The following is a 14,823-nucleotide window of genomic DNA, read 5'->3' on the forward strand; positions in this document are numbered from 1 at the left end:
CTTTTGTGTGGTTTGTTTGTTGCACATAAAGTTAATCATCTGGGGACCCCCCAAAATCATTTGGGGACCCTCCTGGGGGTCCCGAACCACTGAGCTATGGTAATAGAGCATGCCTATTTGCTCTGTGAATAAATACAATTTTGACATTTGGTCCAAAAATCGTGTCAAACTAGAAACACAATCGTGTCAAGGGTCGTATCATACCTAGACACTGGATCTAAATGTCTCAACAGAAGAGCAGGAAGACCAAATTGTATAATTTATATTGTCTTAACATACTCTACCATACAGATTGGACAATCTGACTTATTGTCACATGAATGTGTAAATGTGTTGTCTATGTTGTACAATATAGTCGGAAAAGGTAACACTGTGCTTAGCTGCTGACTATTAGTACTACAGTACTACTGACAACAAACTTGAATTAATTGACGTTTCGGCCTGCTGCCCTTCTTCAGAATAAATGTGTACTGTGATAACCTGTGTTATGTGTTCTGATTTTAATGGCGTTCTATGTTCATGTGTAGGAGGGGACCAGCCTGCAGGGGTGAGTCCAGGGGACGAGACACACCTGGCTCCAATCACCACTAGTGTATTTAAGTAGGCTGGTCTCTCCCCTCCCCTGGAAACTTTGTTTGAGTAAGTTCTTAAGTTTGAGATCTGCACGTGTTCCTGCACAACACTATCACACATCCATACATGCACTACACGACTGATACCACTGACAACTCATATCACCTTCTAGGGGCGGCATAGCTCAGGGGTCATTATAGCACGAAGGGTTCCCAGTTCAAATCTGGGCTCCCCCAGAGTTAATGTCGAAGAGTCCTTGAGCAAGACTCTGAACCCCAAGTTGCTCCCGGTGACCAGGTTGGTGCCTTGCATGGTTTCCTCCGCCATCGGTGTATGAATGTGTGTGTGTGAATGGGTGAATGTAATGCACAATCTGTGTAAAGCGCCTTGGATAAAAGCGGCAAAGCGCTATATAAATGCACCATTTACCTTCTCAAATTTAAGTATAATTTATGTTTCTTTTAGTTATAAATAAAAGTACGTTTTCAACTTGTGTTTTCACCTGTGTGTGTCGTCTCCCATTTATGTCATGCTTGAGCCAGGTCATGACATTACATGTGTACATACTATAATGAACTGAATGTGGGCTGTATTAGCCTTGGGGCCGGGGGCCCTTGGCTCACAGGGGCCCTTGGGGGGAACTGGGCCTTGCGGTCATCGACAATTTACTAAAATGAAACGTATAAGTTAATCCAATATCAAATGTGCAGCCCACTCATTATTACATGTAAATCCTGTACAATAAAATGTGCTTTCTTGATCATGCCTTAAAATAGCAGTAGGCTTCTGTGTGCCCACCATTGTGGGTAGTGCCCGTCAGAATATGTACTGTTGTACTATCATTAATTGAATGTGTACTGTCGTACAATAATAAGTGGGTGGAAGAAACACAACCCAACTCTCTTCAGAAAGCAGCATTCAAAATCTTATTTTAATTTGTATATTTACTCCATAAACATTATTACAAAACTCAGCAAGGTACCAATATTACATTATCACCATACAGGCTTGATCACAAATATTTAAAACTTTTGCAACAGTTACAACAAAAACAAAATAATACTCAAATAATTTACATGAAAATCTATAAAACAGCAAATTGTTCACAAATTAGATCTTTTTTTTTGTCAAAGTTTTCTTTTGTTTTTTTCTTTGCTTATTTGTGTTTTGCACAGTAACACAGCACTCTCACAACAAGATCATGGTCTTATTACAAAACTCCCAACAAAATGTAAATATTTCTAGTTTTCTGTCGATACTTTCATATTTTGGTTTTTAAAACCAGAAGCTTGTCATTGTAATATCCTTTCCACTGCCTGTAGAGGCGCATAAAAGGTTACTCACACACACAAATACTTCACAGCACTTTCTAAGAAAAATATACACTTAGAAAATATGTTACAAATTGGCACACAAAAAATATACAAGATTTTGTCGCGTCAAGAGTTCATTAAGATTCCTTCTGGTAACAACTCTAGACAGTATATATAAAGCTCGGTATTCTTTTAATGAAAAGAGCGAAAGTAATCCCAATCAATGTCAAAGAATCATGGAGTGAATACATCAAACATAACATAACAATATAATATACATTCATAAAGAGGGTTAAGGTACCTAATCTATTTTGCATTTCTTTTCCGTTTATGTATGGGAAACCAAAAATAAACCAAAAGAAAAACAAAAACAGATGAAACAATTGTCAGCTTTCTTAGGCCCGATTCATACTATGTCAAGCGACACGGCCATGTGCCGGAAATAGCAGATCTATAAGCTTGCAATGCATCCTACATCTGTGGCGCGTTGTGAGCTTGTAGGTTGCTTATTTACGGTGGGCGGCGCACACGCGCGACAGAGCACAGCTTAGGCATTAGCACCATTAACATGAGGCAGCTCGACAGTGGCACGTTTTTTTTATTCTTTTTAATAAAGAAAGCAAAAACCAACGTCTAAGAAACTCAAAGAGAAGTACATTCAATTTGACAATAGGCAGAACAGAGAGAAGGCAGACTAAATGGCCCGGTTTGGCCCATGTGGAGCTTCCTTCAGCAGCTTGTCTTGGTCCTAAACCCTGATACAGTCTGGAGGAAACAAACGCAGGAATCATGGCAAGGAGAGGAGAGGAAAAGAAAAGAGACACAGATTGATTACAATTCCTGCCATATTGCAAGCAATCAATTCCTATCACCTGTGCGTGTCAGTATTATCACATTATCCAGTGTTGGCGTTCAACCTTCGATACATCGGCAAATCTCCATGTAGACCTGCAGTTAATTGCTGTTCTGTTCAGAAGGTATTTGGAAGAGAGAGTGCAGCTCTATGGCAAAACCATGAGCGCTAATTTGACAGGGGTGTGATATCATTTGTTAAAATAAGTGTTAAATAGCTCCATATTCCCGAAGGAGTGTTTGCCTGTTTGGTCAGTAATAGGGATCTCCCCGTCATTTTCAAGTCGGGATAACAATTTTGTTCAATCAGGAGAGAGCTCAGACAGGATAAACAAGTGAAACTGGAAGAGACGAATAAAAAAATTACACCTTTGGAATTGGAACACTATAAAACTGAGCCGATATGTTTTAATTTGACCTTGTACAGAACTTTGATGACCCCTGGTCATTGTAAATGTGCTTTATAAATCATCACTGTCAGGCAGAAACCTTGTATCTCCAAGTTTCAAATTTCTATGTCTTTTGGTAAATTAAAGCCCTACTTCACCATACAAAAGTGTCGCACAAAAGTAGTGAAAATAGCCGATCTATAAGCACAAAATGCCTCGCGATGCGAGGCGTTGTGTGATTGTAGATCGTCTATTTTCACTATCTTAAATAACCAAACAAATTACGATTTTGGAGATACAAGGTTGTCACCCTAATGACAAAATACAGTTTGAGTTGAGTTAAATGGGTTCGCTCTCCTGATGGGATGAAATTGGCAACCCACCTGAAAAATAATATGTTTTTGTTTTTGTTTTGTTTAACACTGGAGAGACAGGGTGACCTCTGAACAAATACTTTATACTAGCAATGCTTACTATCATAGAGCTTTAACTTTTTAACAAAAAAAACAAACAAATACAAATTAGTTACTTATAAATCTGCTAAGGAAATCTTCATGCCAATAATAGAACAGGCTTGTGTAGTTATCATCCTACAAATGTCTGAAAGTCTTTTTGATTGTGAAATTATTTTGAGTTTTGCATATGTCACCGTGGTAGTTGTGATGAGATGAAATTGATTAAAAAGCGATAATCTTCTTTTTGTACATGGAATCGGGACAGTTTTCAGCTCAGACATGAATGCATAGTATATTTTAAGATAGATTTCCTTGTGAAATGTTCATTGCTTTCATTTCACGACAACCAGTCAGTAAGATTAATCTAAGGACTGATTAATAAATTGTCTGTGGAACTAAACGACAAGAATCTTCTATTCATGTACATATATCGGCTTGGTTTTCTAGTTTGAACTCTTCCATTTCAACATGTTGAGAAGACTATTTAAAATATCATAAAATAAAATAAAAACATGGTAATACAATGGAATAATATATCTGAATCCATTGGGAGAAACATACATTCAAAGAGAGAAAAAAAAAACTTTGATGAACATGATATGAACATGGTATTAAACCTTCCATCCCCATTCTATTGTTTCTTTAGGCCTATAGGCGAACATTTTCAAAGCGATGCGTCACACTGTGAGCTTACAGATCTGCTATTTTTGAGATTTCTGGAATTGGGTTTAAGGTAATGGTATGGTATAATTATTGTCTCATTTTTTAGCGTTTCAGTAGTCTCTCCAGCCGAACTGTCCGTTCCACAATCTTTGAATGCTACAGAGTCTGTAATTCCACCCTGTAAAAGTTTTGCAGAATCTTTTACGCAGAACTTGTTCACGAAAATGCTGGGGCCTATATTTTTTTTAAATATTTTTTAAAAGGGAGCTTGGGTGGTGCAGGGGTAAAGTACCTGTCCACCACTTCAAACTAGGGCAAATTTTATTTCCAGTAATTTCCAGTAATGGCTGCACATGTGCAATGAAAGTGGGGGGAGGTGGGACATCTGCTTTATTTTATATAGTCATTTTCAGAGCTTCCGAATTACAGACTGTTAGGCGCAGAAGCAAACACTGTGGGAGCAACACATCCGTCTCAAGAGACTATGATTTCAGTTGAAACAGTAGATCAGATTCCCACGCGGACGATGCAGACGCATGCTTCCCATTTTTAGAATATCACTAATTCTGTTCTAAGCGAGAGGTGACATTCACATTAAATCCAACTGCGGACACTTCAATGTCATGAGTGCATTCCTTCGCCAGTGACGCGTGCAATCAACATCTCTAAAAGTAATAAATTGCGTTGAAATTCGACTACAAAACATCTTTTCAGTGAAAGCACAGCCCAGACGGACGGGACAGATAATTGCCTTGCTTACCCTCAAAACATTGGCACTACACTCTCCTTGGTTCAATGAAAGCTCGTTTGAACATCTCCTTTCTTTCATCCCGTTCCTCTTCAAGGAGCCTTCAGAGCGGTTCTCTCCTTCGACTCCCTTTTAGTTTTTGCTTCTCAGAGCCAGGCGATGTTGAGGTAAATTGAATTTGGCAAACAAAGTGGGGGGGAAACGAGGAGAATTCAGAGAGGAGTCTTTGTGTTTTGGTTTAGTGAGTGGTGGTCGTACCACTGTCAGCTGTTGGTGCCTTTCATCAGAGAGAGGAGAGAGAGAGAGAGAGAGAGAAAAGTTCCAAATAAAGAATTCCTGGACTGTTACAATAAAGTCTTTGTCAGGAGTCTGCAGTCCGAGCAGCCAATATTCCAATCGATAAAAAAAGAGGAACAGCCAATATTCACACATATATAAGAGGTCATTTACACAGCATTGTTACTTTTGGCACATTGATTTTTAAAGATTATAATGATCTTTTTTTTCTTCTTTTGTTGCAAATATTGCATGTCCCTGTACAACAACATTGACAAAAATACTCTGAGGGTGGAGCTTTTGTGAATTTGCAAGGCGTAAAAATGTGAATTTAGATAACCAGTTCCTCTTAAACTCCAGAAAAAAGAAAAAGAAAAAACCAAACGGAAACATTTGATAAAGGAAAATGGCAAGTCATTCCAACATTGAGGAGAGAGAAAATAAGAAGAAGAAAAAAGGGAGAAAAATAAATAAAAAAGACAACGTTTGATATGTCATCAATACAAAATGGTCCCATCTTGTCTTAAAGAAGTCTCGGGCTGAAATTGAGCTCATTACTTGAAGGTTTCCCTCTTGAAATGAGCCAGGCAGTGAATGAAAGACAGCAACAACAGGACATCCATATTCTGCATACAAAAACAGATGAGGAGGAGGGGTGCGTAGATGTCACTCAATGCATTTTTGTGTATATAGCTACATCTTTAGGGAAAAGGGAGAATAAATACAGAATTCGGGGCGGCTAGTTTCACTAAGAAAAAAATACAAAAGCAAAGTTTCTCAAAAAGGCGACAGAACTGTTTTCAAGGCTTTTTTTTCTCTCTTTTCTTTTCAGACAAAAAATAAAACTGAAAACGACTATAAGAAGAAAGAACAAAGCAGAAACAACAAAAGCAAGAAAAAAATGCAGCCATGGTCGTTTCGAATCTCAATCAAGCTTTGACACAATCACTCAATAGGTAGTTTGCAAAGTACAAGAAGTTTTTTTTTTCATGCAGATATTAATTTCGTCTTCGGGGGTTAAAAGGAAGTGGGAGGGTCGGAGCGGGCGGGCGGGCGTGGAGTGGGGGGGGGGGGGTATTCGGGGGGAACATAGTAGTCATGCAGCTCTGGCATAGCGTCAGTGTAGGTATGCTCGGGGAGGGGGGGGGGAGGGTGAGGTGAGGAGCAGGGTGCATCAGCAGCCGATAACAAAATATTACCTCAGCTTCTCAAAAGAGGCCATCAGTGCTATGTCCTTATTAGGGTCTCTCTCGGCTCGCTTCCCCTTCAGTGTCTCAATCCGGGGGAACTTTGCACTGGTCTTGTGGCGGTACAGCTTTTTGTGTGCGGGCCCAGGGTTAATGAAGCTGGGTTTATCAAACATGTTACAGCCCAGAGCTAGCTGAGGGAACAAGGGATGAGAGGCGTTGAATTTGGCCTGGTTCTTGCCTCCCTTCACCCCGGCCTTCCTGTCCCTCCCAGCCCCCGCTAGGGCTCCTCCCTTTTTCTTCAGATCGGCCTCGGTGCCCGCCAAGATTTTGAGGGTCTTTAGGTTGAGGCTGTTGGCCTCGGGGGGCATGCAGGCCTCGGACATAGGGTCCCACAGAGGCTCTATTGAGGCCATCATGAACCTTTGGACCTCGGCCATCCCGGAGACGATGTTGGACAGGATGTTGGAGGGTTCTTCAAACTCTCTCTGGTCGTCTCCGACCAGACTGTTACTCTCTGACCAGGCCGTGCCGGACCAGTCCCCTGTGCAGCTGCTGTCACTCAGACCTGCCGCCTGGTTCTTCGCTGCCTTCCCCTCCAACATGGCCTTTATCTTTTTGGTGGAACGAGAGTTCTGTTTGGGAGCCTTGACCTTGTCTGTCTTGCCTGCCCTGGGAGCTCTGGGTTTCTTTGGGCCCTGCCCTGCAGCCGTCTGCTTGTAACTCCCTTTCCTCTTTGATTTTGTGCTTTTCGCTCCATTGATCGCCTCATCAAAGTCAGCGTCGGCGAGCTCTTTTTTATCCGGGTCTAAGCCGGCCTCGCTGTTGAAGTTGTGCAGCGGAAACTGCCCTTCTTCCACCGCGTACACGCCCGCGGCGTGCTCATGCTGCTGCATGACGTCACAGTTCCACTTCACCTCCCTGCCGGGGATGTCGCTCACCTCCTGGTAGTCGCCGGCTTTCCCCGCCATCTTCATCTCACGGCCGACCACCTGAGGGGACAGGTTGGGGGTCTCGGGAGGCGAGAGCTCCGACAGGGAGGAGTGCCTGAACTTATCGGGGGTGAAGTTAGAGATGTCCAGCAGGTCCGAGGACTCTCGGAGAGGGGTGAGGGCGTCCACGCTCTGCTGGATCAATACTTTGGGACTGCAGTGAGCTAAAAAGCTGTCTCTGCCCTCCTCCTCGACCTCGTGCTCGCATGACTTGAGGCTGAGGGAGCTGTAGTTGCTAGACGCGGCCGACAGAGAGCCCACGGAGTCGTAGCTGATGAGCCTGCCGTTGTCCGTGCACAGGGAGCCTCTCTGGTACTGCACCTGGCCGTCCCCACAGGCAGACTGACACACCTGCAACTCCGCCCCGGGCTGCAGGCCCGTCTCGGCCAGGTAGTTCTTCTCGTAGAGCAGCCTGTCGGCCTCGGAGCTCAGCTGGTTGTAGCCGGACACCGGCAGGCTGTCGTTCATGGACAGAGTGGCAGGGAAGTTGCCGGGTAAGATGGGGGTCTCGGGGGTCTCAGGCCCGAAGCTCTGGCCGTGGCTGGGGCAGAGCTGCGGGTGCCACATGGGCGGGAAGCTGGGGCAGTTCTGAGGAGACTGCTGCAGCTCGGACTCGGAGGGAGGGGAGAGTACGCAGCTCTGTGCGAGCTGCAGCGAGGAGAACTGCTTCTCCTCCAGAGACAGGCCCAGGGGATACTGCTGCCTAGAGGACTGCTGGGGGAAAAAGGGGATGGTTGCTCCACCGGAGGAGTCTGTGGCATCCAGCAGAGTCTGCAGGTAGCCCCCGGGGATGACGGGGACCCCTGCCTCCACCTCCCCAGAGGAGGGGGCTTTGTCAGGGGAGCAGGTAGAGGGGGCAAAGGGGAACTTTTCCTCAGACACGTGTGATGCTGTGGCACTGTCAGAGAACTGAGGGCTGACTGCGGTTGAGCCGGCGGCTGCCTCTCCTAAGCCGGCAGTGGGGCCGTCGATATGCGCTGAAGAGGCACAGACATCCGTTTCATTTGTCTCACTCCTCCCCTCCTCTCCCTCTGTCTCTTTTATTGTCTCGCTCTTCAGCCGTGCTTCGCTTTTGAATTTCCTTATCCTGATCATTTTATTTCCTCCCATTCTCCTCCCTTCTCTCTCCATCCTCTCCTGGGAGCGGCTCTTGGCTCTAGCTTTGTGCATGATGGAGTTTGAGTCTAATGACACTGGGAGGCCGGTGGCTGCTATTATTTCTGCTCCTGCGATGGAGGGGGTGGCTACCTCTTTAGTGACAACTCCCTGGCCCCGATCAGAGAGAGAGGAGCCCAGCGCCAGGGCCGACTGCGCCACAGCATGAATTCTCTGAACCTTAAGTCTGTTTGCGATCTTGTATTTCCTTTTGGGATGGCTTGAGTTAAAGGGACGATGGTGCCGTCCGTTTAGATGAATGCCGCGCTGCCGTTTATCTCTGGCAGCCAGCTTAAGCTGCTCCTCTCTCTCTCTTTGCCTCTCATGCCAGAAATCCTTCAGAGGAGCCAGCGTCTCATATTTGTTCACTACATCCATGTTTAAGCTCACAGACACCTCGGCAGGGTCCAGCCTCCCCAGTTTTACTGACATGTGTCTTTCTCCTTTGAAGCGGTTGATGATGATGTACTTAATGACCACAGGTGGCTCCTTGCGGCAGGATTTCCGGCGCTTCTTGGGGCACCAGTCAACGTCCTCCTCCTCTTTCTGGCCGGCGGGGGCTTTCTCTTTTTTCTCTGCGTTCTTCTCGCTCTCGATGGAGTCGACATCGTATAGGTAGTCATCGCTGTATCGGACTTTCCTCTTGGAACGCAGGCCATAGTTAAGCGGGTTGGAAGGGCTGAGGAACCTCCTGGAGTGGCCCTTCTTCTGCTTGCCCTCCTGCAGCGTGTCTGAGGAGGATCCGGTGCAGGAGCTGTCGTCGCTGTACTCCCCCGACTCCTCTGTGGAGTTGAAGTCCATCAGGTAGTTGATCTTGGCCGTGGACATGGGGGAGGAGCCTTGGGAGCCGTCCATGGGGCTTCCACCGCTGCAGTCTCCCACCTTCCCCTCCTGCTCTGGCTCCAGGCTGAGCTCATCCGCCTTGGGCTGGATGTCCTCGGCGCCCCTCCGCGGCACCGTGCCCCCCTCCTCCTTCTTGGCACAGTTGGCCAGGACACTGGGGAAGAAGTTGAACTGGGTTTCCTCCTGGAGAACGTTGGTCTTCTCCCTCATGTTGTCCTGGAACGACTCGTAGCGGATCTTCAGCGAGCAGACGTCGCTGCTCAGGGTGGAGTCGTCGTCCTCGTCGTCAAACAGGTTGTCGACGTCCTCCTCGGAGAAGAGGTTGACCGACAGCTCGTTCTTGGAGCACAGGTCTAGCAGCTCCATCTTGCTCTCGCTGATGAAGGACTCAAAGTAGCCCCAGTCCTGGCCGGCGTTCGCCAGCAGAACCTCTTCTCCGCTCACCTTGTCCAGCAGCAGCCCCTCATACAGGTTCTTAGCCGTGGCGTCATCCTCCGGGTCGTCGGAGTCCTCCGACTGTTTGTCCCCATCGCCTCTCTTCCCGTCTCCGGGGGCCTTGGGCAGGGGGAAGCTGAGCAGCTGGTCAGAGATCAGCTGGTCTCCGAAGTGACCCACCGCCTCCCCGGCGTGGCTCAGGCACTGGATGCTGATGTTGCTGATGTCGGAGAAGTCCTCTCGGCCCACGTCTCCGATCCTCACGCTCAGCCCCGAGTCCGGGTCGGGATTGCCGGCGGGGTCGAGGACCGGGTCGTGGACGGAGCCGGGGTCTGCGGCGTCGCGGGTCTCGATGAAGCAGCCGAGGCAGGTGCGACTCGGCTGAAGGAGACACTCCTCCGTCAGGACGGACACGGCCTCCGGCTCCATGATGCTGGACGGCAGAGGGAGGCCGATGGGCAGCGGGAGAGAGTCCTTGGGGTTGTCGTCTCCGGACGGGTCCCAGGAGCTGACGGCGGAGGTGGGCTGAGGAGCGCTGTGAAGGTCGGGGGCTATGGATGGAGCCTCATGGGTGGGAGGGGAGTGGGCCACGGTCAGGCCCAGGGTGGGGTCAGTGCTGAGGGCCAGGGGGAGGGTGGGTGCTGTGGATAGCGTCTCTGCAGTGGGAGGAGGAGAGGTTTGGGGAAGAGCTGCGTCAATGAGTCCACGCAGCCTCAGCTCCACAGTCTGATCACATAGTCCTGGAGGGGTGAAAAGAAAAAGAAAGTGTGTCAGTTGTTTAATTCAACCTGTTGTCACAATTTTTGCATGACAATACGACAAAGTATAAAATATGGCAGTGGTTCTCAATGTGGGGTCTGGGGACCCCCAGGGGTCATTGAGGGAGTTCCAGGGGTCCCCAGCTAAATGATTGATAGACAGCATTCCTAACAGTTCCATTTGGTTCCTAACTTAGGAACCAAATGGACTCTTGCAGTTCGGTAACTCTGAGAGCGTACAAATGGTTGCAAATGATGTTCCCATTTGTACAATGAGTTAAACTAATACTGAGGATTTTACATTGTAGATTGGAGTCCCAGAGATAAAAATTATATCAAATAGGGGACCATTCCTTAATGCAGATCAAACTGGGGGTCTTTGAAATGATAAGGGTTGAGAACCATTGAAATGAGGCTTAGCGGTTACACTACAAAACACAACAACAAGAACAACAGCTACAACTAGTTTGTTCCTAAATACGATGCAATTCTTCTGGGCTAGACAAATGCAGTTGGTGTCATCTAACCCTGTACAGTTCACAATTCAAAGTTGTGATGGCCATAATGTTGCGCTCATCACGTACAGAGGTGGGATCCTTCCCTGAACAGCAGAGGCTGTGGAGGCCTGACCAGATAGAAGTTCATGACTGTCTAGATGTGCGATATGTGACCGGGGAGTGTTCCTCTGGTGTGTGTGTGTGTGTGTGTGTGTGTGTGTGTGTGTGTGTGTGTGTGTCTGTTAGAGTCCCACGCTTTGAAAAATGCTCCTAAAAATACAATACTCCTGATGAATATGATATGTTCTAGGCCAGTGGTTCTCAACCTTTTAGGAATCTGGGCCCACGTGAAAATCTTGAATGTCTTCGCAGCTCACTTAACGTTTGCAGTCCTGTGTTAAGTGGACAGATGAGTGGGCTGGCTGACAACTAGTGTTACAAGTAGTGGTGTATGTTAGAACCGAGGTGAGCTACTTCACATAAATAATAAATATGAATACACATGATTAATTATGGTACAACATGAGGCAGTGATATTCAATTATGTGCCACCATCGGCTCCTTTTGACAAGAAGGGTTAACCCAGAACTGAAGTTGCCAACTCCCAGAAATGAAAATAAGGGACACCTATTCTCCCACCCCAAACCCTCGAAATGCATAGAAAAATACATTTTGGCTCAGTTATACCTATAATGCACAATACAAACACAACAGGTCTTACACCTGCACTACTGCATTATACACTCTGTAACATACTTGGTTACTGAGCGCATTTTCCCACACCAGACTCACGACGATTCTGTATTTTACGTGACAGTTTTCCATAACCTGACACTTTCCAGAACCGTGAAGTTCGGTCATAGTGTTTTTGCTTACATTAATATTCTAACCAGAACCAGCCATGATGGGGGTGGAGGCGCTACGTCACAAAAATACTACATAAATTCACAAATTAGATTCTGAGATCCTTACTGAAACCGAACCGTATGCAGTGGTGGAAAAAGTACTCAAAAAAGTAAAAGTATCAATGCTGCAACGTAGAAATACTCTGTTACAAGTCCGGAATTCAAAATGTACTCAAGTAAAAGTACGACAGTATTGGCATAAAAATATACTTAAAGGACCTACACCATGAATTTTCACTTTTTCTATTTTAAAACCTTTTTTTGGTGTCCCACTGGCACCTTCTATCCTCACAAAGTCCTATTTCTGTACATTGTGTCTTTCTCTGGTTTTGGGAAGACAGAGATGAAAAGCTTTCCACGGGTTCTCAGAACAGTGCTGTTCTGAGAGTTGATCCGTGTGACGTCACACGGATTCCCTTTTTTTTTTTTCAGAGTAAAAAAAATTTTTTTTTTGCAGCTGGAGAGCCTCATTATAGTAGAGCTAGAACAAACAAAAAGAATGGTCAGAGTGTTTGTTGAGGGTTAAAACCTGTCTAAGACTCAATTTTGAGCATATATTTATACAAAAAATATAGTTTTAAAAGCATGGTGTAGGCCCTTTAAAGGCGCTATAGTCAACTTTTTCTTGAAAAAAAGATGCTAAAATAAAAAGAATGTTTCGAAAATATTTTATAAAAAAAATAAGCTTCATTCATGTGTTTCCATTACAAAATGACCTCAAAAAGCGTAAAATAATGATAAAATAATCATTTTGGCCATTGTCAGACCGACACTTTGTTTACATTCTGGTCAATTATTTGATAGTGTTAGACTAGGATGTAAACAAAGTGTCAGCCCGACAATGGCCAAAATGATTATTTTATCATTATTTTACGCATTTTGTGGTCATTTTTTAATTGAAACACACATATGAAGCTTATTTTTTTATAACATATTTTCGAAACATTATTTTTATTTTAGCATCCGTTTTTCAAGAAAAAGTTGACTATAGCTCCTTTAAAGTAACAAAAGTAAAAGTACAACATATTTGAAAATAGCAGAACTACAGTACAAGCTCACAAAGCGTCTTTGTGAGCTTGTAGATCGGCTATTTTCAAATAGCCAAGGTATAAAATAGGGCTGAAGTGGTTTATGTATGTTTTATACGCACCATTGCTTCATATAGGCTACTTACTTATTATAGGTGAAGTCTTTCTAAAGACTAAAGAATACCCATAATAGCAAAGAACAGCAGATCTACTGTAAAAGGTCACGGAAATCTCAAAAGATCACAAAATATCCCACTTTAAGATATACAGATATTTTGTGATATACTATATTTCACTATTCCTCATAAGTCGAAGTACTGTATATACTGTAGGGCTTAAATGGTTAATCAACACACGGCTGGTAGATACAGTACAGCCATCATTAATTCAGCATGACATCTGTGTGTGAGCGCACATCCATCGCACAAAATTACCAACATTGGTGTGAAACAAAGGTGCTAATGACTAAATTGAAAGTGGGTTGTTTTTGTTGTTTTTTCCCGCTGGTTTTCTCCAGATTGGTTTTTGACAATGCCTTAACCCATTAAGACTCGCATCTGTGTCACGTAACCACTTTAACAATTATTTTGTATACTTTGGATATTCAAAAATAGCAGATATACAAGCTCATAGCCTGCTATTTTTGAAAAATCGTGAATATTTGGGAAAATCTTTGAATGTGTATTCTTTTACCGTGAACATTTTTTTTTTTTTTTTAATTTTTATCCCATGATTTTGCAACCCATTTTGACCCAGTGCCAATTGCCTATGTATCCTGGGCTCTGCTCTCCCCCTGCCGCGCCTGGGGAGACAACGGACTGACCTCATGCTTCCTTCTATGCATGAGGAGTCCAAGTTGTTTCTTTTCACCTGACAGGGGGGATTTCCCCGGGATGGACGTAGCGCGTGGAAGGAACACGTTATTCCAATCAGTTCCTTTCCCCTCCATCAAGTGCCCCGGCTGGCCAGGGGGAGGCATTATTGAACCGTGAACATTTCTAACTCATATCTTTGCTTCTGGTGGTCCCCATGGAACAACGTTGAGATGGGATTCCGCGGCCAAATACTTTTCATATTGGGGGTCCTTGACACAAGTTTGAGAACCGCTGATGATAGAAACACGAAACATTTAACGAATCGGGTCAGTATATTCAGACATGCACAAATTATGATTTTTCAAAAATAGCAGATGTACAAGCTCACAGCGTGGCACTCAGTTCCGCGCTGTGAGCTTGTATGTCTGCTATTTTTGAATAGCTAAATTATAAAATAATGACTAAGGTGGTTAAAATTCTAGCGTGACAGAGATGCATTGCCGGTCTAAATGCCTTAATCAATGGGAGGGTTCCACCTTGACGAGTAACAATCAAAAAAAACAACAGCAGCTTCGCCTGCAGTGGCGGGCAGATCGCTTTGTTTGCTCTGCATAATTAGACAACAGCAGCAGAGGCAGGTACGCACACATGGGACGCGACAGGCCCATATGTTGGAGACTGTAATACCAATATCATCTACACCTGCCTCTCTACACACACACACACACACACGCATCCGAGCTATACTTCCCTCTCCGCTCGCACACATAAAAACACCAAGCCAGGAGAATGCCTGTGAATGAAGATGAGTAATAATACCGCAACAATTAGTGCATTCGCGGAGGTTAAACTATCGGCCGTCCCCCCATTTTAGAACACAAACGCGCCTCGTCACTCTCGCAGGGTATGCGGCGGCGATCGCTCGAGGGGGTGCGGTGG

At 45.1% G+C, this 14,823-nt stretch overlaps 1 protein-coding gene across 1 annotated transcript; it reads right to left on the bottom strand.

Annotated features, from left to right (window-relative positions):
- Positions 1–6,464: 6,464 nt before the first annotated feature.
- Positions 6,465–10,391, bottom strand: nexmifb (neurite extension and migration factor b; the record flags this gene model as incomplete). The annotated part of the gene is made up of 1 exon (XM_080745927.1): positions 6,465–10,391. The coding sequence occupies exon 1, from the start codon at positions 10,308–10,310 to the stop codon at positions 6,465–6,467; it is 3,846 nt and encodes a 1,281-aa protein (XP_080602053.1). The 5' UTR covers positions 10,311–10,391.
- Positions 10,392–14,823: the final 4,432 nt, after the last annotated feature.

This window comes from Nannobrachium achirus (assembly GCF_963921795.1).
Source record: "Nannobrachium achirus genome assembly, chromosome: 17".
Lineage (NCBI taxonomy): Eukaryota > Metazoa > Chordata > Actinopteri > Myctophiformes > Myctophidae > Nannobrachium > Nannobrachium achirus.